Source organism: Buteo buteo, chromosome 3 (assembly GCF_964188355.1).
Source record: "Buteo buteo chromosome 3, bButBut1.hap1.1, whole genome shotgun sequence".
NCBI lineage: Eukaryota > Metazoa > Chordata > Aves > Accipitriformes > Accipitridae > Buteo > Buteo buteo.
This window is the reverse complement of record NC_134173.1, coordinates 64,461,436-64,486,935: the sequence shown is the minus strand read 5'-3', so window position 1 is coordinate 64,486,935 and position 25,500 is coordinate 64,461,436. Positions and strand designations below refer to the sequence as shown.

The following is a 25,500-nucleotide window of genomic DNA, read 5'->3' as shown; positions in this document are numbered from 1 at the left end:
CAAAAGTGGGGGATTGGACTGAGAGGAACCAAACACAATGTACACATTGTTCATAGTAAAAATGGAGAGTTTCCATCACTTCCTCTCCAAGGAATGACTGTAAAAGTTCAATAGGAGGCTTCTGCATTGCCTCCTCCATACCTCTCCCAGGACACAGTCCTTGTGACTGAACTATGTCCTGCCTCCCAGGAAGGTACTAGATGGTGTTTCACACAGACTCATTTCAGCATAAGGAGATAATCTTCCTTTGTCATCAATGAATGGGCATAGGCTGATGCAGAAAGTGACTGACACCTAAAGCAGGTTCCCACTCTGACTCAGACTTCAAAGACATTCTGCACTCTATAAGACTTCAACCTGCTTTCCAGAGGCACCTTTCACAAAGTACTACATACTGGAATCCACCCAGACATACGCCTGCACAAAACTGCCTGATGCTAAACTGGCACAAGCCCCAAACTAGCTCATGCGGGAAACCCAAAATAGCCAGTGGGCTTACCTACTTTTATCCCCAGCTGCTAGTTTTGAATGAAACTGATTGAGGACTCAGGAAACCAAACACTCTTCCTATTCATTAGTATAACATAGATATACACTAGCATCTCTGCTATTCTGACGTGAAAATACTGGTCCCTGAAATGAATAATTGCCTGCACTGGACAAGTACCTTCATGGGGTTTATGAATATTTATATGTTAATACATACTTGGTAGGCTGGGATACCAGGGCATCCTTGTGCAGTCTGTAACATGGGTAAACATTAAATGTACCAGGTTCCATTGAAACCCCTTCCACAGCTGAAAACTCCTTTTCAACCAAACCAAACATTTCCATCATTTTAAATCCTGGAAGGCATCAAAATTTACATTCTATTAATTGAAATTAATACTGCATTACAGGAAACAAAAAGAGGACAAAGCAGTTGCATCAAAGAGTTTCATATCACCATCTGTTTAACAGCTGTTAGCGTAAAGGGAAGTTTATTGCCTAATATTGTGAAAATCAGGTAATGAAAACAATTTCATAAATCAGGAACAAAGATGAACACAAAAATACTGTACCTGCAAAATTGTTGCCATCTTTAACTACCAATGGGCAGGCTGGAAAAGAAGGAAAGACAGATTTAAGGATACAAGAGATGTCCCACTGGGTCAGAACAATGATCCTCCACTCAGCCCAGTGCTCTATCCCCAACAGCAGCAAAAGGAGATGCTGTTCAGAAAGGGCATGCAAATCTGGCCCCATTCCACTCCATTCAGTTGATGTTACTCAGGATCCACAAGGGCTGTAGCAAAGATGTTAAAGGGTACATCCCTATGTGTTCCATATAATACCCTTTTACAGATCTGTTGTCTATGAATTTGTATAATCCTTCTACGAACCTGCCTTCACAACCTCTTGTGGCAATAAATTCACTGTCTGTTGTGTAAAAACGTGTGTCTTATACTGGGGTTTAACCAAGAGCTCCCTAGTTCTCTATTTGTGAGCTTCTCCAGCCTAACTCCAGCTCAAGCTCAATTACTTTACCTGGCATTCTCTGTACCTTTTAAAACTCCACAATAGCTTTCATGAGCAACAGAGACCAGAATTGCACGCAGTCCTTAAGATGTGTGCACCCATTTTAAATAGCTGTAAATCTGGTTTATATTTTTCTTCCAGCAGGGAAGAAAGCACACTAATCTCTTCAAGGAAAGGTGCCCTGGGAAATCAATAAGCCTAGGCACAGGATGTCAATATGACACCCCAGGATACTCATATTCGGAGATCACTTTTAGAATACAAGCACAAGAGACCAATAAATGCTACTGTTGAGTATTCTCAACATTCAAAGTTCTCTCTACCATTGAAAGTAGAGTTAATGGTCAAAACCAAAGAACTGATGGAACACAAGCAACGTATTTGTGTTTACCAGCTCTGATAACTCACAGTTCCATGATAATTCACAGTCCTATGCACAAGGACTCCCTACAATCACAAATCATTAACATCAGCTATAAACTGCCTACTTCCTGGCTTATACATAAGGAAACATATTGAGGGCACACACCTAAAAGCATGTGAATTATTCACCTCTAACCATTAGGTGTTGTTCCAGAATGTCTTTCCCTTCATTTTCATAAAGAGTTTGAAGTGTGTCATTTTCACAGATTTCAAAGAGTTTGAGTGTGTTTTATGCTTTTCCTTAGGCTACAACTCTTCTACTTTCTCTGATAATACAAACATTAATGATTAGCTCTCCATTAATAAATTAATCACATGATATGAATAATAATGAATGTAGCTAACTTTACTCTTACAGATGGTTAAAGTAGCCTAGAAAATAAAATATAATTAACTTTTTATGACTAAATTCTGAACCATTAACAATGTTTCAAATCTGAAATAACTTTTTGACAACCAATGGATGAATTCTGGATTTATAGCAAACAACCATTAATTATTTTGAAGTCACAACACCTTCATTTCCTTAATCTATTATGGAAATAATATTAGAGTTATATCATCTGCAGTAAATTATGTTAAAAAGCTCAAGAATACCTCTTAACAGAAAAATAATAGTTACAAACCCCCCAGTATGTAGCAGTTATTATTTAGAAACAAGTATAAGTCAAAATGGCTAACTTGCTGAGGCAGTTTCACAAACAAAAGTGATCAGCTCATCTTCAATCTTTGCAAAGGCATCAAAGTCATCCACAAAGAAGACATGTCTTTCACTAGGCTTGCTGCCAATATTAACTAACTCTGAATAGTCAGCATCAGCTACTCCAATAGCAAAAAAGCTGAAACCTGTAAAACAAAAAAAGAACACTCTTTTAAGTCATTCATTTAAAGAGTGGAAATACAATATGAACAAAACCGTATTTGCACTGGCTCCTTTCCTGATTAAATACAATGCTGGAAATTTTATTATAAACCTATAACACAAAAAAAATCATGCATGTAATCTAAAATAAAGGTAATACATTCTCTGTGATATATTTCTTTTGGCTATCTATGCTTAATCAGTTAATTAAAGTTAATGCTTAAGTGTTTTCTTGAAGACATATAAGACTACTCAGTAGTTTAAAGTTTTAGCATATGTTTAAATGCTTTTCTAATTCAATGCTATACTGTAATACACACAAAAATATCCATGTATCAAGTATATCATAAACACAAAGCACAGAAATTAATTTCCTGTAGGCCTTTTACAGTTTTTTTTCTGTGCCATATATTAATCAGAGTTTTCAAGCCACTGCTGCCTCATGAACATTGAAATAAATGCATTCTCATTTCACCAGCAACTTAACTGTACTGGTTGAATCTTTTCAATAGATATTCTGCATGAACAGATTTTGAAATCTGAGCCTGACTTCAAAGATTTAAATGAAATGGAAATTGTATCCTCTATGTTCGATGAGCAGCAAACTAGATAAAAGTTTTTCAACATTTTCCTTTCCATAAAAGATAAAGAAAAAACCTGTCTACATCAGGCTGAATATTGTTAATGGACGTACTGTTCTTGCATGGCTCAGTCCCAAATTTACTCCAGTCAAGCAATCTTGTCTTTAAGTTTGAAGAAGACTAAGGGGCATTCATCACCTTCTGCAGAGCTTTTAGCATAACAAAACTTTGACTTAATATAGTATTAACAATATCTGCATGTCTTATCCAAGACTGGCATGTCTTCATGCCAGTCTCTATCATAGGTGCAAGTCAGTACATGCTCCAACCTATCTACAGCCTAAACATACCACATGCATAAAAGGAAATGGGAGAGAGGAAGTAATTTGGCCAAGGTGACACATCCCAGTCAGCTACTGAACCTCCATCATATGCCATCTCCTCTCAAGGTCGTTGCCAGTCTAATAGTTAATAAGACAACTGCAAGACTTACCTGACAGTTGAACATTTTTTGTTCAGCTTAGACATAGACTCCAATTTATTCACAAATATGGGGGTTTCTTGATTGCTACTTAAAAGAAGTTATGCATGCTCTACTATTTTGTGATACCATTTTATTTATGAAGCCACTGCACTCAGTATCTAGCAATAATACATGCAGGCTGCCAATCTCAATGATTGCATTGAGTTTCAGGAATCAGTAATATACACTGGTAACTTCATAGCTGCCAAAGTCTAAAGGCAAATAAAAAAGCACAAATGTAATTTCTTCTTAGATCTCCTCACATTAAAAGGATGATAGCTTTTTTCTTCCATCCTTCAGTTTTGTTCCATGTGGCACACTGTGCCTTTTGGGTTTTGATACAAACCTCAGTATCAGATATTTCTACAACAACTAACCCAGTTTTTATGCTTAGACTCACAACACTGTGCGGCTGCTTAAAGCTCTAAAATTGGTGGTTTAAAAAAAAAAAATTCCTAAAGGTAATTAGTGTAACATGAGAGCAGATCAGAATCAGTAAAAGAATATATGAAAGAATTTTCAAAGGACCTCTTGTATAGAAAACAAAACAGTTCAGTTTGCTGGTAACCACAAGACTATACTTCATAGGTGACAGTCCAGATTCTCAGGATCACATCCCCTAAATTCATCATGGGAGCAATTCCATTGACTACTACGTGATTTTAGCATTGCTGCCAAAATTAAAAATAGTAGTATTAATCACCAAAAAAAAATCCAGAATCTAAACATATCCTAGTGATATTCTGAGTTTCTCAGTAATTGCTGTCTGTTTTCTTTAAACTTCAAAATCTTCCTGGAGCAAAAGTTACCCTTATCTCATGCCCACACTTACGTAGTTAGAATTAATGAGGAAAAGGAAAATGTGAATAGTTCTTAAAACTACACATTTTACCATCTAGCTGCATTTCTCTGGAGACTTTGTTCACATCATCCTGTGATCGCCCATCAGTAATGACAACCAAAACCTTTGGAATGCCCCTTCTCATGCCTGCCTCTCCAGTAAACAAGACTTCTCTTGCATGTTTAATGGCTTTGCCTGAAACAGAAAAAATTGACAACATACTTTCACTGTAACATAAATCCAATTTCTATTGGCTTCTCATATCATATGTTAGACAGTGATCAAAAGAGAAATCTGCTGGGTCCTGAGTAGTCTGTAAATTAGTGCATTCTGTAGTTATTAAAATAGAAATTTAGAAAAGTTTAATTTTGACCCTAGCCTTTGGAAATTGGATGGTTTCAGCCATCCATTTTTCAGTCCAGAAGGTGAAGATCAAGAACACGACGTGTGGGAAAGGGTATTCTGTGCAGGTCTGAGACAACAAAATCTTCCTTTACTGGATTGTAAGGCACAGTCCAGGTAACAACTGAAAGTGCCATTGTAGCATTTTCTTGAGTAAATGGAAAAGGTGTTATTTTGATACTACTGAGATTAGATGCGATGCAACAGCTGCAAGAAATTTCTGTGCAGTCTGAGAATAATAAAACATATGGTTTCCAACTAAAACAGATTTTAACCCTTTCAGCACTCATCTTTAATTTCTTCACATCAGAGAGCTATCTTAAGGGATTAATTAAAATGTAACTACATTCAGTTAACAGACATCTTCCCCCAGCCCAGTCTTAAACATACCACTGAGGTTTAACTGTCCTGGCTGATCACCATACAGACCCTCCACTCTATCTGCTGTTTTCTACATGCTCTGCAAGCTCCCTCCCACCTTCTCTCCCCTCCCACTTTTCCACTGCCAAGCTGATTTCATATTACTCCCCATTCCACCTTCCACAATCCCCAAAGTCATTCACTAATACCTAGCTGCCTCTCTCCCTTCCTCCCTGATCCTTGACATCACTGTTGGTCAGAGGGGTGAATACCCAGCAGTAGGAGGTGAAGGGTGTAAACTGCAGATTACGAAGACTTTCTAACTTCAAAGCCCAACCTTTCACCTCCAGTGTGGAGATAGCATGTTCTCACTGGTTTTGCACTGCTATATTAAACCACTTGGCAAATGGGAAAGAAATACTGCACAGTGAGTAGCAGGGAGAAACTCTGCATCATAATCATGACCTTTCTCACCTGTTTTGGTATTTCCTCCTTTGTAGGCTATTTGCTGAATAGCTTCAAGAAGAGTCTCTTTTGTTTTGTATGCATTCAATTTAAATTCTGTCCTGGGATCATCACTGAACTGAATTATTGCCACCTGTGCACACAGAAGATGTGTTCATTACTAAAGCACCACCCAGTGTATAAGCAAAAAGTAACCGAATCAGCACATTTAAAACAAGGATTTATCTTGTAACTTTGCTTCATCCTTTAATTGAAGCTAGAATTTTTTTTTCTCTTCAAGAAGCTTTCACTAAATAAAGTTTAATTTTACTCTCTGCCACCTTGGTTTCATTTTGCCGCAAACAGGATGAGAAAAGTAATACCCACTATGGCAAAAGCACTCACAGTTGAGCCCAAAAGCAAAATCCTAGTTACAGCTCCTCACATGTGTACAGTTACTCAGACATAGAACTGCAGGGACTTTACTCAGGCTCCACAAATTAATAGCTGCACATAAGTAACTTAAGTTAGGGAGCAATACTGAAGCAAGTAATGGAAAGTTGCAAGAAAATATTCTGAAATATTGCCTCTCCCAAATATGATTCTACATGAGTCCAGACCCTGTATTTCAATCCTATACACTAAACCCCTACAACTCATAAAACATATATGGAACTTCATATTCTATAAGTGGTGTCCCTGATTTAAAAGGAGCTCTTCACATGTTTAAGTTTAAGCTTGTGCATAAGTTTCTAAAGCACCATGTACTATATTCTGGGAAAATAGCTGTACAGCAAGAAGCAGTAAAAACTGAGCATGCTTCAGGGAATGGACAAGTTAAAAATAATTTTCAATGCTATCCCAATCTGCATATTATACAGATAACACTTAAAACAATAATATATTTGCTAATAATCTTTTCTGGGGCAGATTCATTCATCTCTCTAAACACATAAATAGAACAATCATTGTAAATACTGCATTTTATTTCAAGTACAGTAGATTCTGTAGAGCACATGATTTTAAATAAATGAACCTTTAATTTTCCTTATCAACACCATTTTTAGCTTATTTAGAAATAAACACCACAGTGCATAGCGATACTAAAAACAGTAACACAACTTAAATCTCAGAGTGATTTAGAGGAGACTGAAATGATACTTAGCCTTTGCGCTAGCAAAACTCATATCATGAATTTCACCATATGGTATGTCTAAAAGATGATATTGAAAAAAAAATGGTGTCCTAAAGCAGTTTATGTTTTCAAAAGAACTGTGAAATGATGTCAATTACTTTTTGATTCATTTCACTTCTAGTGAATGCACTGGGTGCCAGTCTAAAATACCCTGCGCCTTCTGTCTCTTTACATGTTGATTACCTGCGTTCCATCAGGACCAATCTTATCCAAAGCTCCCACAGTGCTATAGAGAAAGTTAATTATCTTATTGAAATTGTCATCTCCAATACTCCATGACCCATCCACCAGGAACGCTAGGTCAGCTTTGGCTGCTTTGCACACTGAGAAAGGAAAAGCAAGTATTTTGGAATTAGAACAATGCCTCAACGCCTCATGAAATCTCATAAATCACTTAAGAAATGCAACTGTCATGAAGAGCCTTTGTTTAATGTTAGTTAATAATGCTTTAGCAAACAGACCTGCTGGCATTGACTTCAGTGCAGGTATAGAACCAGCTGCACTCTGCAAGGGGTAAATGGTCTGCACTGACAGATCCTATCACAGAATACACTTCAAGGTCATAACGGTTCTTTAAAATCTGGCTAACCATTTTTATTTTTATTTAGGTTGTTAAGTAAAGTCACACATGAACTTATACAATCCCAGACTCCTAGCATGACACAGTAAGCAAGATGAGAGAGTTTCAACTGTGGAGGTTGCCAGTGGGAAACTAGTCCATTCAAAAAGTTACCCTAAGCTCTGTAGTGCCTAATGCTCGCCCCTTTAACTGCATTAGTTAGAAGCAATGCAGGTTTCCCCCATCTCATCCTATTCCAGCATGTTCTTATGCAAAATGGCCTGCAGAGCTGTACACCTGCTCACAGAAGTTCCTCACTCTTCCATGGGAACTGGGAACCTTCAACACTCTACAGAATCCAAATCTATTGCTTGGGGTCAGAAACAAACAGACTCAAAGCAAAGTTATGTTTTTCAACATATTTCATCTTGAAGAAAAATGTTCATCTAAATGCAGAGAATGGGACAGGAAGATACATACCTGTATTTCTTGTTTTCTGTTGATTACTCCTTGGATTAAAAACAAAAAACCATCTGCTGCTATGCAGTTCTAAAACACACACACACACACAGTCTTTTTTCTCTTTATTTATGTATTAAATTCTCAATTACTATATGTCAGTTTGACCCACCAACTTCAAGCTGATGGATTTGACCCTCAGTCTCCAACAATAATGCTCCCCTCACAGAAATATTTATGAGGCTGTACAAAACACTACATGTTCAAATAATAAATAGAAGGAAGTCTATATTTAAAGAGAGAAGAGACTGAACATGGCCAACACTTTTCACATTACCTAAAGTAGACATGTTTTTAAAAATCATGCTGTTTTAGAAGTTTAAATACCCTAGGATGTCTGCTTCAGTTGCAAAATATATATGGTTTAGAAGTTCTGGAAAAAGAAAATCTCGCACATATTAACCCTCCTTTCTGCAAATTTCAGCAATACATTAATGATCTCAGATTTTTGGCTTGTTAAATTTAAGCCAGCTGACTTAACAGTGTCACTGTAGAAAATACAATTTGAAATCTGAACCCCACAGGTCTAAAATAGTGTCAGAAGCAGAAAAACATCGCAACAACACCTTAAAATTATTATAAACCCACACATGCAGCACTTACCCTCTTTTGCAGGAGGGATTGTAGGTGGTGGAGGTGGTGTTGACGGTGTTGTTGGCGGTTGAGTTGGAAATGGTACTGAAGAATAAAAAGAAGGAATATTAAAAAAAACTTCAAAGCCCAATATATCTTACCTATATCAAACACAGCATTTTCTACTCATCTCCAGATTTAAAATTCATTATGCAATTGGAGAGAAATGTAGGTGACCACGTGCATGTAATGTCCTACTCTACTGACCACCTGAAAGAGGATAGTACTATTACAGAGCAATTAATGGCTGCATTTCAGTGTGAATGACACAGTGATACAACTGAACTACTACTAGAACTGCCCCTTTTTGGGTTTCCCCAGTGTAGTAGACCATGTGGCAGCTCTGTTCTTGACCTACTATCCATAATTCATTTTGTAAAAGGTCAGCGTCCTTTTCCTTTCTGACCACAACCAGTCCTTAGTCACAGAAAATAGGTCTCTACCCACCCTGGAAAGAAGAAGATATTAGTCCTGCAAACCAAAATACAAAGAGACAGTGAAATAAGAAAGCCAGTGCCTGCACTCAGAGCAGATCACTGCCCTGATCAAGATTTTCCTGAATTCGGTGGAAGACCTTGTTATGTTTCCAGCTAGAAATGTAGTTCCGACCACAAGTCTACAGGACTGTGGCTTTGTTGACTCCAGCAACTTCTACTAAGGTTACTATATAGAGTTTCTGAAAATTGTCTCATCCTTCTGAAAACAAGCTTTGGAATGACAACCTCCCAGAAACCTAGCTGAGTATATGATCACTGATGGACAGCTTTGCTGAATGCAAAAGCTCTGTTTAGTGCCTTTCAACAGAGTCTTGGCTGAATTCTCAGAGAACATACACATGTTGAATCCCACAACTATATCTGAGGAAAAGCTTCCACTTTTGTTCAAGGGCATTTTTTCCAATTTTTTCCAATGGAATTAGCGTAAGAAGCCACAGGTTACAGAACATCATTCCTTCAAGTAAGACTACACTTCTTATTTGCTATAAGTTACATTTATAGACAATGGATAGAGTTAGATACAACAACTTCAGAAAAGGCACCTATCTTTGGGAAAGATTAGTGCAAACAGGATTCATTACAGGCCTCATGTCCACATCCAAGTTGACTCCCACTGCAACTGGTGTGGGTTTTCCCACTGGCTTCAACAAAAGAAAGGGCCAAGACTCTGAAACACCTACAAGAAACTAATGCCCAGGACCTCCATGGCCACAGACCGACTAGGACCAGACCCATGTAGAAAGGGCCACAACTGCAGTAAGGTGACTTGAAAGGCTGCTCTCTAAGCACCAGAAAGGTACAGGTCACTCTGGAGAGTGTTTTCTTCTGAGGTGACACAATAATTCGTCTGCATCACAAACCACCTTTCTCAAATGGACATGTAGGCCAAAGTGTGTTCTTCCTTATGTTTCCCAAGTCCCTGAATTGCAGAGCACACAAAATGCATTCCTCCAAAAAGCAGGAGAAGCTTGGCTTGTTCCTTACTGCTCTGAGAATGAGCCCTGGACAACTGAAAAGTGGAGTCATGCATCTGTACAAGTTTTTCCTATGTGAAACCATAAGTGTGGGAGGGTTCACCTGAAGAGGAAAATTATAAACATTATCTACCCTGAGAGAAGGGTAACAGCATTGTGGTATAGTAATATAGTATGAGAAGAAGGGTATCACCGAGATTGAAAATGGGCTCAAAAAAATAAAGATAATGTTAAAATATTCACTCTGTTCATCCTGTATTTTGTTTTGCAGTATTTTGAACTGATGAGAGCGGGATCTTGCCTTCATAAAGAGCTGGGGGGGGGGGTGAGGGTGGGTTGCCTGTCTTGTGTTATTGAGAATAATAATTAAAAGGTTTGTTTCTTTGTTTTAAAATACCTAAGTAGATTGGGTATCAAGGTCCCATTTAACTGTAAATTACTCAGACACTGGTAAAATTTTACTAAATAACAAGAGCTGCAGGATGCAAAACTTTCTCTGTTTTTTTGTTTGCTTCATTTTTCTGGATTATTTTTTTTTTCCTCAAAGTCACAGATTTTCAGAGTATCCCTAGTGGGACTACTTATAAAGAAAGCTAAACCATCCTCCCTGTTTCATTCTCATCAAGTCCAATACAGTTGGTGAATGTGACTTCACAAATAATACACAGCAGTGGTGTAAGGATCCCGCATTTCTGTGGAGGAGTAACAACGTAGTTGAAAAATTAAAAACTCAGCTAAAGGAAACTGTGTAGGAATAGCACATCTGTGAGCAAAGGTCAAAACATGAGAAGCAATCAAGCACTATCGCTGCTGGCTGAACTCTGATCTATTTTACTCACATGTTGTCTCCATGATGCTTACAGCAGGGCCCTCTATCTCCTGAAGCTGTGTATGAACACTGATTTTATATTCAGTTCCAGGCATCAGTTCAAAGAAACAATGTCTAGGCGTCCCTCCACCAAGATTTACTTCTCGCTTTTTCCCATCTGGAATTATAAAAGAAACCGTTAAAACATTTCTTTACTGTTTTATTGAATAATGTAATTTAAGTCTGAAATAAGAAGGGGACATGACAGCAGATGAAGGGCAAGTGGTTGACATAAATTAATAAATGCTGCCTTATTTCTGGAAATTCACCTCTGTGCAGAGGTGTCTGTAACATTTCATCCTTCATATTAAGTAGGAGCTGAGGAATGTGTAAGACATCTGCAGGAAAAAAGATGAATTTCACCCCATGCACTTTAGTTAATAAAAATCACTAACACTGTCATCAATGGGCTTTGGATCTGGTCCTAAATTATCAGAGTCTAATGAGGAATTGTTGCATTATGTAATTCTACGGCATCTTTTGTCTATGCCTCTGGTTCTCAGAGTCTGTAATGTGCTTAGTAATTGCAAGAGAGACTGAACTAGAGACTGCATTCCAGCTTCCACTAGTAACCACTTAACAAGTTGGTTAAGGAATAGTATTTACAGGGTTCAACAATTAAGTCTGCTAAATTCTGAATTGGAAAACATGTTGACGATGGAAAAAGCCCAGGTACTGGAAATAGCATAAAGCATATCTTAATAATAATAAGAAAACCTTCAGCACAATTCATAATCTGTGGCAGAAGGAAGTGAAATACAAGCAACTGATCTCACATTTTACAGAGTATATACAAAAAGTGCCAAACAGTCATTCACTGCCAAGGAAAAAACACCTGCATTTTATCAGGAGGTGTTACGTTAGTATAAAAATAATTGATCACTGCCTCAACGAGACATACACCCAATCTGACAATTGAAACTTTTCATGATAGATGTTAATAAGAAGCAATTGTTCACACTTTAGCTCATTCTGCTCACATTTAGGCTCTTTTGGCTCAGTTAAAACAATTCTGGCAGTTCTATATGATGAAAGCAGAATGTTGACTAGCTCCCAGATGAGAAGGAAATCTGTGCTGTCTTGTGCCCGCCAAGATCTCTGCTTTCTGAACAGCTTGTCTGTATTCCAGGCCTTCAAATAAACCATATCACCATCCATTTGCCATTCCACAGAAAGGTCATTATTTTTTTGCAACCAAATTAGGATTATTTTCCATGATACCTTTGATAGATCCCATTAATGTTACTACTGCATTTCTCTCAAGTTATCCAAGCTTTTAATTTGTCACCATCCAAAAGATCACTGATGTCTACTGGGGATAAGAGGGTTAGTCTGCACAAATAGTGACTTTTCCATAACCTCTTCTGGCTACACCTGAGAATCAGTGAGATGGAAGAGGCTCTAATTCACCTTCTAAACATTCAATGCTAAAAGCATCAAGGCACCATGTGTGGCTGCGTAAAAATATCTCGTGCTTATCCAGATGAGTAACATTACTACTAGCTGTAATTAACAATCAATGGAATGAGAACAGACAAAACTGGATGCTGTTCCAACTCTGTGAGCATGGTCCAGATTCAATCAGAGCTTTCCCTGCCCTTCTACCCTCCTCTCATGTCCACCCTAATCCTACAGAGCTATCACTGATGGTTTATTTACAATATTAGATGCATTCAGTATTAGATGCATTCAGTTCATCCTTTATCCATCTTTTGTCCTTCACACTAGTGAAAAACTCAGGTAATCACCTATTTTCTACAGGTAGATAAAACTCCCCCCCATAAAAAGGACGAGTTATCAACAACTGTTTGATATAAAAGGACAGGTATGGTACTCCTACTCCTGAAACTTCAAATGTGTACACAACTCTCTTCTGTCCATCATTTTCAGTATTTCAGGAGTCAGTCTACAGGTCCGACTGCATACAATTTCTTAACTTATGCAATTCAATTCTCTGGGTTAGGCTGTAGCTGCATATTGAATGATTTAGTAACTTACCCACAAGTGATTCTATAACTACCCTGTATGCAGTAGCATGTCTGTGAAGCTGCCACTGAGCACAGAGACTAGTCATGCGGACTTGATAGGAATCCAAATTTGTCACACCCAGGTACACTGAAAATTAAACACCAGAAAATTAGATTTTCACCTCTAATAAGACATACAGGAAAAAATTACAAAAGAATTATAGTGAAACACTTGTGCCAATTCATTTTTAAAAAATAATTTCAAAAGCTGCTTAAAAAATTATGTCCAGAAAATCCAAAACACGAAGGACAAAAAAGTGAATCTTTAGACCAAAGGTTTGGAACATAAGTCAATTTAATTAAAACTAAATAATGAACACTACTAAAAATTCCGTTACTACCAATAAGTATAAAAGTATCATTATAGCAATATTTCTGTCAAAATCCAATTTAAAATTGAGCTTTAGATATATAAAGACTAAATCATATTATATATATGGAGCTAGGAAAAAAACCCCAAACCCCACTGAATAGACTTTCCATTAAGGAGATTGATATCTACTACTAAGCAAATATGTTTGGCTGATAAATAATAACATCTGCTTTATGACCCCTGCCTTCCTAACATCCCGCAGATTATTTTAAAGCCTGATACAGTCTGATTAAAAAAAAAAAAAAAAAAAGAGAGACTTTCATTTCAGGAAAACAATTTGCACACAACTGAGTAAGTCTTCCATATGAAAATTTATTCAGGGAGCTGCACAAAGCCATAGTTATAGCAAAAAACAGCCTGTAGAGATCTGAACAGCATGAAATCATTCTTACAGGTTTTGGCAATGCCTGTTAGGGCATCACTGAAGCCTGTTGAGTATGAAGCAAATACTTTAACGCTGTACTCTGTTCCACTGAAGAGATTTAGAATGAGAATGGTATTAATATCATCCCCTACAAAAGTCTCCAACGCAGGACCAGGAACTGCAAAAAATGAAATAAATTAGAAAATCATTTGCTCATCCATTTAATTAGCAGGTAGTTAAAACAAATCTTAAGACACATCCAAAATTACATGTGCTCTTAAAGTTACTGCTATTTTTTTGCCTTTAGTTTTTTTTAATCATACACAAAAACAAAGACACTATGCTTAGTCCTTACATGGATAGAAGCCACAACACACTTGGGAAATTCAGCAGTGGGATTCATTAGGGCAGGGCTAGACACTGGCATCTGTTAAGACCCTTTTGTTCTGCTTCAGTGACTTACTACTGCCCTAAATAGGCAGCCAAAGATCTCCCCAGTTTGATGGTATGCCAGCACCAACGGGGGGGGACAGCAGATGCCAGCCAGCAATACAGTCCCTAAGGGATTCTTACACAACAGCATCATTTAACACTGTGCAAAAATTATAATGAAAATAGAAAAGAATAAAACTTTCCCAAATCAGAACTGCAAACAGCTTCTTTGTCATGTCTCTTAGTTGTTCTGGATACACTTCAGAAACCAGGCAACAGTATTGTCTTTGGTCAGTATTTTAGTCCCTTAATGGTCACACCTTTGTGTTTCACTCTTGATAGAGAACTACACTTTTCTAAAGAAATTTGCAGGAACTTGGGTGCCTTGTCTAGCTGCGATGTGCAGGTGGGCAGAGGATGCACCACAGACAAAATGGGTAATGAATAAAAAGTCAAGTATTTGCAAGGTGTAGAGTGGAAGTCAAGGAAACTAAAACTTTGTATTGTGAGGGGAAGGAAGTTGAAGAATAGGAGAACACAGAAGAGAGGAACAGAAAGACAACAAAGGTAGTCTCTGAAATAAATAGAGTGAGTCATAGTAAAATGACATAAAAGGACAGACTGAAAGAGGTGGGTTTGACCAGCCTTAAGATGGGAAGTCTAAGGGGGAATCTTACTGCTGCCGACACCTACCTAGTGGGAGGGGATAGAGAAGACTGAGACAGAATGTCTTCTGAGGCAAACAGGAAGACAGGAAGACAAAACAGACAAAATTTGCAACATGGGAAACTTTGATTAGATATTAAGAAAGACAATTTCACCATGAGGGTAGTCAAAAACTGGAACAGATGCTTAGAGAGGTTAAGAAATCTCCATCCTTGGAGATATTACAAACTCAACTGGACAAGGTCCAGCGAAACCTGTTCCAAGCTGGCCCTGTTTTGATCAGGGACTTGGACCAGATGCTCTCCAGAGATCCCTTCCAACCTGCATCACTCTGTGACTATGAAACTTTCATATTTAAAACATGAGACACCTAAGTTAATAGCACTTTCAAGGCTGTAACTGCAACTGTTGGATTTAAGTACAAAATTCAGCAAAAGATGATTTCAAGACATTGTATAGTCAAAAACAAATGGCAAAAAAAAAAATCAGTTTAAAAACTCACTGTTGATAGGTTTGTAGACAATTCTGTAACCCATTGTTGGTGATGGTGGGGCATCCCAGCTGATACGTAATCTGTTGTACCATTCATCTGAGACACGTAAATTTCTAGGAGCAGACAGGGGTACTAAAAGGAAACCAAACTGAGCTTTTACAAGTTTATCTCATACAAGCACATGCATAAAACTCAAGACATGGACAAGAAAATAGTGTGATACCCAGTACTCTCAGATTTCCAGGTAAAATTGCCAGGATGAAAGCCTTTAATCAAATTCATCCTTGCCATTATGTCAGTGGATTAATATTGATAAATTTAAGAAGTTATACCAAGTTATACCAAGGATTAATTATGAACTTGGAGGACAATGGCTGAAATATAAATATGGGGAGGCCTGGCAGATTGACTATATCACACTACCACAAACCTGCCAAGGAAAACACCATGTGCTTACAACGGTGGAAACAACAACCAGACGGCTGGAAACACATCCCGTGCCCCATGCCACCACCTGGAACATTATCCTGGGACTTGAAAAGCAAGTCTTATAATGAATTTTCAAATTAAATCCCAACTTTGTCCCTACAGTTTTTTAAGAACTTAAGACAATTCAGAGATAATTATCTTTTATTTATATAGTTTCTTTTAATCCAAGTGCACCAAAGCTTTTATTGTATAAATTGTGCTCTTGTGAACACTTAACACTTTCAAATGGAATCAAAGGAATGATTTACAAGTGATTTAAGTGTCTGCACAAATAGCACTTCAGTTTAGGCAGAAATTATGTAAATTAGTAGAATAATTCAATAAAATTATACTATCATGAGTAGCAGTGCACAATGAGATGATTTTTTTACCAATACACAGTAGAGAGGGAACTTAAGCTACAGCTGAGTAATCTTTTGGTACTTGGTCAGAACTGTAGACATAATGCAATCACTTTTATAAAAAGTTCAGCAGCATTTCTAATGACCTTTAGGAAGTAATGATCTCACACAAAAGAAAATCTAACAGTACAATGGTTGGTTTGATACTATCCCAGCAGGCATTGTTTACTTTATTTTCTGCATTAGTTGGCTTGTCCTTGGTGAGCTATCTATCAAAGACTTACCAGCTTTTTTTACTCAACAAGTTTCTGCAAACTCACAGTATTTGGATATAAAATACAATTTGCCAATTAGAAGCAACCCATTGTTTATAAATCAATGAACTGAGATTAATTAAAGCTCGAGTCATATAAGTCATGCAAAATAAGCCCACGTTTATACTAAAATATATTACTACAGCCAAGGAAAAAAGGCCAAAAGAGTAAGCCTTTCTTCATGCGTATCATGGCCAAAGACAAGCAGAAAGTTTGCACTTACGAGTTTTCCCAGGAGCTGAGACACTGACTCCTTCTCCATCAGAATAGATGGGAGTGATGGTAACTTTGTATTCTGTATCAGACAGCAGAGGCTGAAGCAGAAGAGTGTTTTGTCTCCCAGGCACCATTACCTGGATGGTCAAGAAAAAAGAAACAATCAAGCTTAATGACTAGGGCCAAAACCTTTGTACATCTTACATGATCTCTGACACCACGTTCCACTAGAGCAAATGTTTCAACCTGCTGAATTAAGCACTGCTTCTTTTAACACAGTACAAGGTTTCCCCATAAGCAGCTATTTCTGAAACTATTCAATGGATTACGGTATTTTAGCCAGAGCCTCAAAAACTAGTATCACAATAGTGGTGGTAGAGGTGCCCAAGTAAAGCCTTGCAACCTTTTAATGTGACAGTAAAATTTTAATCTCAGAAAGACTCCAAAGCCTGAACAGGAGCTACCTAGCACATGGACTGGACATGGTAAAAAAAAAGAAACCATCCCTGTGTTTCCTGCACCAGACCTGTGCTCTGAAGCAATGTTGTTGGAAGCAACAGTCCCAAGGTCCAACCTCATATTTTGGATCCTCCCAGGCCCAAGTCCATTGTGTGAATCTATCACCTGAGCCAGCAACCGCACATATTTGGCAAGAAGTTGAGAGACCTATAATCCCTTTAAACTCAAGGGGAAAAAGCAGAAACTGAGCCTAAAAGCGTTTTGTTGTTTCAAAGAAGACTGATGCATGTGATGATGGCAGAGCAAAATTTTCTGAAGCATACACTCAGACGAGAAAGCTCTCACCAGTTTTAATGCTCCAGGATACATTCAAGCTACTTCTAATTTTGGCAAGTGACATACAGAAGGAAATTAATCTAGTACACCCAGGTGTTGAGACTTGTCAAAAAAGTACTTCACTCATTGATCAAAACTGGACAAAACCATGTAAATACATGTCCATGAAAGATTGCCATGCTAAACTCTTCCATACATATACTCAAAACACACAAACCAAGTTTCTGAAAAAAGAACAACCAACTTTTGGGGTTTTTAGGGAGAGGGGATGCAAGCCTTAAGAACTCTCTCCATTCCGCACATGCACATCAGAGATCTTCTACAGAACAATATAGTTTTCAGCAGTGTTCAGAGAAACATTCTTGACTTTAAGAAAGAAGAAAAATTTGATCCTTCCAGTATTTACAGCACACCCAAGAACACACATGCAATTTAGGGCTTGACCCTTCTGTATTGAAAAGTATTCTATTACATTTTCTAGTCCCTGATTTTCAGCCAATTGCATCAAGGATTAAAAAGCTTATTAATATTTTTATGGAAAGGGAGCAGTAACTGAAATTTATATCACTGAAATCAGAGCCAAAAAATTTAAGCATCCACCACAGAATTGTCACGCTATAGTATATTTAAGCCCAAATTCCACAAAACTTTTTGGTGCTGCTTAAGAAATACACTTAAACATATAAACACTCCCCTAAAAATTGAACGTCTGTGCTGTTTTATTGACATCTGTGTTGCACCTCTCAGGTGCTTGAAGCCACATTATAAAATACATTCTTCCCATTTAAAAAGTGTTTAAATGTAAGTATAATCTTACATCATTTCTTATTCAGTAAAGTATTTATGCACGTGATTAATTTCAAAGATGAAACACATGGTTAATCTGTTTGCTGAATTGCGACCAAAGATAAGAAGACTTGAGACTGTACTTAAAATTAAATAATTTGTGGAATTAGAGCCAAGATACGTAATCTTACAATTTTATAATTTTCTTTAATGAGTTTTTGAGTTAACTCTAACATCCTTCGAATAGCCAGAATTTGAATACCTTTCCTACAGTTTTAATTTCCTTTTAAAATAATAGTCAGTGAATACTAAAACAGAACTACATTTATATCATCCAACTGAATTTGATTAAGCTTTCCAGGGCTGAAACAATAGATCTGAGATCTGAATTTCAGAAACTTCGGGTTATTGTCAGAAGGACAGTACAATTTGTGCCATTATGCTGTGCAAGTTTGCCACTATATTATATACTATACTATCATATAGTCAAGGTAAATTCATAAAACATGTTTTCCAGTCCAAAAGGAAACCACTACATTGAAAGTTCGTTTTCAGATTATAATTGAAAGACATGGCTAAAAAGTAATTTTCTACCAAGGCCTCATAAAAGATGAATGAAACCAAAAAGAAAAAAGACTGAATCATATTATTCTAGGAAAGAGATACTCAATTAAATCCTTTTAATATTTTTTATTGATATAGTCTGACACAGGGCTAAAAGTGTCAGCTCCTAGCATCAAAAAGAATATCCTATATTTTCGATATAACTGTTCTATGAACAGAAGTGAGTCACATGACATACACAGAAGGAGAATGATATGGAGAATATTTTTGCATTATGAGCTATTTACTAAGAAAATAACCTTGAACGATCCAATTTAACCTCTTAAATTTATCTATTTTGTTATAGAGCTATCTCAAAATTTTACGACATGGTATTTGTGGAAACCAAGCACTGCAATACTAAGATTTCACCAATTAAAAACAAAAAGAAAAAAAAGAGAAAAAAAAAAAGAAAAAGCAGCACTTGGCCTCCCAGAATTCTGAAATTATCTCAAAAATTGTGAAATCTTAAAAAAAAAAATACAGCTAGGGCTTCTTTCTTTTTTTAATTATTTGCTATATGCACAAGAGTACATATAGTACTATTCATTCTTTCAAATATTTTCCAAAATCTTGATCACCAGAAACTTTTCTGTGTAAGACAATTTTAATTTTGATTATCATATGGTATTAGAAAAATAACAAATATTCTTAGGCATTTAGATTAAAAAATGCTGTCCTTATTGTGACATGTTCAGGTTAACGAGCAGTATGAAAACTCTGCATTTGAACTTTAATCACATTGCTTTAGCATAAAATGAGACTTTTACCAAAGGAGCAAAATTGCTGAAGAAAAAAAATTACTTAAGATTGTCCTGTACAAACATTTAAGAGTTGTTAAAACACAATCTCAGTATAGAAAAAAGCCTAGGAGTAAAAAAATCCCAAAAAGCAAAAAACAAAAAAATCCAAAAAACCTAAGACAAATTTTAAAAATAGAGCAAAGAGAGGACAGGTAGCTAGTCTTCTAATTATGACTTCTTTAAACATCTGCGTGACTGGGCCTTGATCTTATATTTCACTGTTGTTGCCTGCAGTGCAGCAGGTGCTATATGATTAAAACCTTGAAGTTCAATCTCACAGTAATACCAAACCTGGATCTTTTACTAATTGCAACAAGAATATCATGTAAGGAGACACTATGCCTTAGCAATTATTAAACAAACTTTTCCAGCTTATGAAGCCATTCGCAAAATCCATACAGACCATTCTTACCGCTTCCTCAGCACGGTCACCTTTTGCAGTGAGATAGGTCACTCTGAACTGCTGAACATTGTAATCTGAAATGTCCCATATCACCCTCAGACTTGAGGTTGTTTCATCATCTATAACAAGGTTTCTGATTCCTGTTCGAAAAACTAAAGCCCAAAATAATTTAATTAATATTTTCTCAACTATATTTTTAGATTTAAAATTGTGCTAATTATCACCAGGTAGCTGCAAGCTCTACTGAAATCACAGTGGGTCTGTAGATCCATGGTGGGGCAAATCCATACAGTTCAGTCATACTGGGGATTAATAACATAAAAACTTTAACCATTTAATAAAATAATAGTTATCCTACACTGCCATTAACATATATTACCCCATCTGCTTTGATTACATTATTCAGCTTATGGAGCTTTAGAATAATCAAAACTCCACTGCAGCTAGAATGTTACAGAAGATAAATAATCCAGAACTGTTGATCCTTAAAAGTCAGTTTTCTAATTCCAGGGAAAACAAACAGAACACTCAAAACTAAACAAAGTTCTGAAGAGTTTCCAAGCTCATATTTATAAAGGGAAAGAAGAGAAAGCTGAATTTTCCAAATTCGTCTTTGTATTGCTGTGTAACATCGCTGGTATCATTTAGAGTCCCTACACTGTGTTATAGGTTGGCTCCTCATCCACGCATGGCATGTGCAGGGAGCTGGCCACACACAGAAGGGAGGTGCAGGAGGGCAATAGTGTGCACCTTTAGCCAGTGATATCCCTTGCTTGCGTCTACACTTCCACAAGATCTGCCGTGGCAGTGTGCTGACCGCATGGACGATCAGGAAGCAGGGTTAACAACTCCTCGGGAACATCACAGCTCTCTGCCCCTAGACCTGGGTGTGCTGGTGGGGAGTCTTAGCTCTTTGCCTTCAGCATTTAAACTGTTGACATTTGCTCTGTTTACCTGCTGTGGTGGGCTTAGAAGTTGTGGTACTGGTAGTAGTCACCGTCGTAGGTATTGTGGTAGTCCTTGCAACTGAAAAACAATACTCAGTTCACTAACCATTCAACAAGACATGGAAGTCACAGTACTTATCTTGTATTTCTAGTTATAAGAATGAAACTATGTGTTCACACCTACAAGTATCCCACACACTTCAGGCATGTCAGAGACTACAAGGGAAGAATTCATTTAGTTTACTTTAGGCACATATGTTTGCAGGATTAGCACTTAAATCTACAGATAAGACATAATTATAAACTGTACAATTAAATGAGAATGCATATAGTTTCCCACATTTCTGGCTGAACTATGCATAATGACTTCCACTCAGCAACACTGGGCAAGATCAGCATCATTTGGATCAGTAAGGGCTTCTTGTCCTAACGGAAGGTTCAAGATTAAGCCTGCAATTAAATTACTAAGAATCAAATAAATTTTTGAATTTACACATGAAAGATATAGTCATTTACTTAACCAAGTCACTATGCATAAAAAGAGAATAGATAGAGCAATCTACCTGAAATGCTGGCCACTGTTTCCATTATAAACTATAAAATACACTGTACGTGATTTTCAAGTTTTGTCTTTGTTACTTCCATGTTAATGGCACAGGATGCCTGTGTAAGCTTTTTGGACCACTATTTCAGCCAAGAGTGAATTCACCTCTAGTAAGTATAAATTACATAAATAAGAAAGAAAAGGGTATACTCTAAATGCCAAATGTCTTAAATGAAATTCTTTTAAATTATTTAAAACACTTAACCCACCCACCCCAAATGTAATATACCTTCTCATAAGGAACCCTGTTCAAAGACTAAATATTGAAGTGTAGGATGGATCTACCTAGATCCAAAGGTTATTAATATCACAGCTCACATAGGAAGCCAAACCATCACTTTGATTCAATGCCATCTACCACATAATATTAAATAAGAAAAGCAAAAAGTGAAGTCAGGAAAGTCCTGGTGCTAAACCACTACAGTCTTCAATATTATAGCTACCCATAGATGGACAATATTTTAAATATAGAATATATGCATTGAATTTAAATCACTTAAACATCTCTAAAAATTACAATCAAGAGTTTGTCTTACTTGTAGCTCCAAGAACTGCAACAACTTCACTTTCAGTTTCATCATCAAAAACTGCCAGCAAAGAAACTTCATATTCTGTGTTGGGCAACAAACCCTCAATAACATGACTGTCTGTGTCCCCATTTATGACAACCTAAGTAACACAGTAAGAGTAAAGAAAATCAGTTCTGCAATTGATTAATTTATATGAATTGACTGAAATGAAAGAAGGAAAATGGATTCTCCTTTAAAATAAATGAAATCTACACTCAGATCTGCCCAAAGAATTTGTTAGCTATGTTGAAATAAAAAGTATCACTGAGTACATCTGGAAAAAACACTGGTAAGAATACTTAAAATGTATTTATTATTTTGTGGCTAGCTTGACTATTCTGATGTGTAGTCTTATATTTTCACCCACAACTAATTAATTACTAAGTTGACTATAAGAAGTTCATTTGAAAATCAAATTCAAAACATTCATCAATTAAAGCAACATAACAGGGTAGATTAACTTTCATTCATATTTCTACCATTCAAGCACTACTATGACAAGTGTATTCAGCATCTCTACAGCCTTACAAAATGCTGTTTCTATACTAGAACTATAATCCGAGTTACAGTTCCACACATCTGAATGCAACTTGAAAGAACATTTGCTGCAGGCTTGGGGATTAGGGGAGATGTGCTGATGAGAAATTTGCTATATGGTGTGATGTTTTTAATAGTAATTTACCTTATTTCTACCTATGATAGCAGCAGAAGATTCACATGTGCAATGTTAACTCTAAGTAGGTTTCACTTCAGATTTTTGTGTGTTTCATTTATTTTATTGGAAGGGACCAACAGATGGGCAGGAGTTGGAGCTAAAGGGACTGTAAAGCAGAATGGAAGGAGCCTGAGCAGTAACTCTGGTGAAATGGACTGACTGGTTTGGGGAGTAGTTTTTGCACTACGCAGACAGATACTACAATACAACAACCTTTCTCAAGGTTAACATTGGCAAGTTTTTAAAGGTGGCCACTGTATACACAAAGACTTATAATGGAAATCAAACAATAGGTATATGCTGCATAAAATCTACTACAGCGGTTAGCAGAAACAGTAAATCACACTTCATTCTTTTAATTACCACAGGAGATTTCCTGAGTTGGTCCTGGGGAAGAGGGACCAATAAAACAATCACAGACCTTCTGAACTCAGATACAGAAAACAAAAGCAGAAAGAAATGAGTTGGGGCCATGCCTTCTACAACTATCAAGTAATGAATTAGGCATCCCGTGCTGCACACTTTCTGGCACAGACTTTCTTGGGAAAATTTCAGAAACAAGCTTGAGCGAGTCTAGCTGTATACTAAAAAGGTATAAGTAATACCACGACATTTTTCAATTCCCCAGAGCCTCTAGTTGTGTATCAAATCATTATAAAATATCTATACATAGTTACTGTCTCACACATAATTTTGGCATACTTTCTGGAGAATCACTTCCATCACCCTCCACTCCCTGCTAATTTAGCACAGAGAAGACCACAAAAAAAAAGAACACAAAGTGCTGAACTTTCAAGTGGAGAGGACAAATAACGGAAGCAAGATTAGTAACATGCACATGAGTATAACAGCATGCATTCTCTACTGTAACCTAGAAATAAAAGGTCACTCTTAAATTTGTCCTGGCTTTTTAGTGCTAACACCCAAGAAAAGCTCCTCACCTACCAGCAGTGTGGGTGAAGTAAGCCGAGAAGCGTGTAATTCTCACCACCACCTCCTGACCCCACTCAGCTAATTGGCAAGTTGGGTCTTGGGAGAATGACAGAGAGAGTGCATGTCATTTCTCTGCATGACTGATCACTTAGCTGGGAAAGAAGCTTAAAGTGGCAACAGCCTGGAGGTATTGTGCTATCCTAAGCCTGACCCCATTAGAGAGGTCATGCAAGGAGAACAAGAAAGCAGCTCGGGTATTTTTAATATCTCAACGTACTAAAATATTAGGGCCTCCAGCAGTTCTTAGTGAATACAATGAACAAGTGGAACCTTAACTGTTCAAGTATTTCTTGATCATTTATTCTCACACTCAAAGAACACAAGATATCAAATCTCACTTAAAAATGCACATGGCTTAAAAGGATTCACTGACAGCTACTCACTGGAACTTAAACAGAAACAAATCAGTTCATCTACTGCAAGAGAAAATGCTAGGGAATGACCTGTGTCCACTCATTTGCCAACTTCTTTTCCCTGCTCACTCCTGTAATTTCTTTCTTTCTTGCATGACTACCTCTCGCTAGGTGAAAGGGAAGAAAGAATGAGGCTAAGCTAAATTTACAGAAAAAATGCCACATAACCTAAGCTGCAATGACTGCTTTCTGCCCTAATGTATGACAAAATGATGCATGAAACCTAGGGCCAGGTGGGAAATGTCATCTTCCCCACTGAGTTCTGTACCCAGATAAACAATTTGCAGATGTGGCCTCTCTTCACAGTACTGATGCCAAGAGAGTAAGATGTTTGAGAGAGTCATTAAAGACTGAGGAGTACAAAAGAAGCCAAAAGAATGAGTAAATAAAGAAAGAAAAGGAAAGAGGAAATGAGACAGACTATGAAAGATGAAAATTTGGGAAAGGGAGATAAAGTATCTGTCTTTTTCTACTTGGAAAAAGAGAATAAACCAGGAAAGGCTAAAGGGATGAAAAATCATTTAAAAATTCAAACTGATGAAAATGGCACTATGAAGAAGACACACAAGGGCCTAGAGCAAAAAATACAGCATGGGGGGGAAAAGAGAACTGTAAAGAGCAATAAAGGAACAATCTAATAAATTAACTATGTGTAAACTTTTCCCTTTGTAACATTACATAACTAACGCTTCACAGGCAATTTTACTGTGGCCACCACATTAGACAGATGTGGAGACTTATGTGAGGATATCACTGCTCTGGCTCAGATACCATCATCATCTTCACAGCAAAGTGAAGAACATTAACCAGTAAAAACTGAAGGAGCATCAAACAGCAATGGTAGTTCTATGGCAGTTGGTACATTAAAGATTAGATTGACTATTCACAAAAAGCCTCTTCTTTCCTCACTTCCTCTTCAAAAAGAAACTGGAATATTAGTTTGATTTTGGTTTAG

At 37.1% G+C, this 25,500-nt stretch overlaps 1 protein-coding gene across 7 annotated transcripts in view; it reads right to left on the bottom strand.

Moving 5' to 3' along the window:
• Positions 1-25,500, bottom strand: part of COL14A1 (collagen type XIV alpha 1 chain) — a 125,102-nt gene that overhangs the window by 43,342 nt on the left and 56,260 nt on the right. For 5 of the 7 annotated variants that reach the window (XM_075023869.1, XM_075023870.1, XM_075023875.1 and 2 more), the window contains exons 17-31: positions 22,392-22,524; positions 21,259-21,330; positions 20,305-20,456; positions 16,922-17,051; positions 15,564-15,686; positions 13,992-14,141; positions 13,198-13,314; positions 11,171-11,317; positions 8,831-8,905; positions 7,333-7,472; positions 5,985-6,108; positions 4,800-4,943; positions 2,623-2,787; positions 1,062-1,100; positions 707-845 (exon numbers count right to left, since the gene is read on the bottom strand). In XM_075023869.1, the coding sequence (XP_074879970.1) occupies positions 707-845; positions 1,062-1,100; positions 2,623-2,787; positions 4,800-4,943; positions 5,985-6,108; positions 7,333-7,472; positions 8,831-8,905; positions 11,171-11,317; positions 13,198-13,314; positions 13,992-14,141; positions 15,564-15,686; positions 16,922-17,051; positions 20,305-20,456; positions 21,259-21,330; positions 22,392-22,524 (1,850 nt within the window). The remainder of the gene's footprint in view (positions 1-706; positions 846-1,061; positions 1,101-2,622; positions 2,788-4,799; positions 4,944-5,984; positions 6,109-7,332; positions 7,473-8,830; positions 8,906-11,170; positions 11,318-13,197; positions 13,315-13,991; positions 14,142-15,563; positions 15,687-16,921; positions 17,052-20,304; positions 20,457-21,258; positions 21,331-22,391; positions 22,525-25,500) is intronic. The other 2 variants (XM_075023873.1, XM_075023871.1) reach the window with 1 other exon arrangement.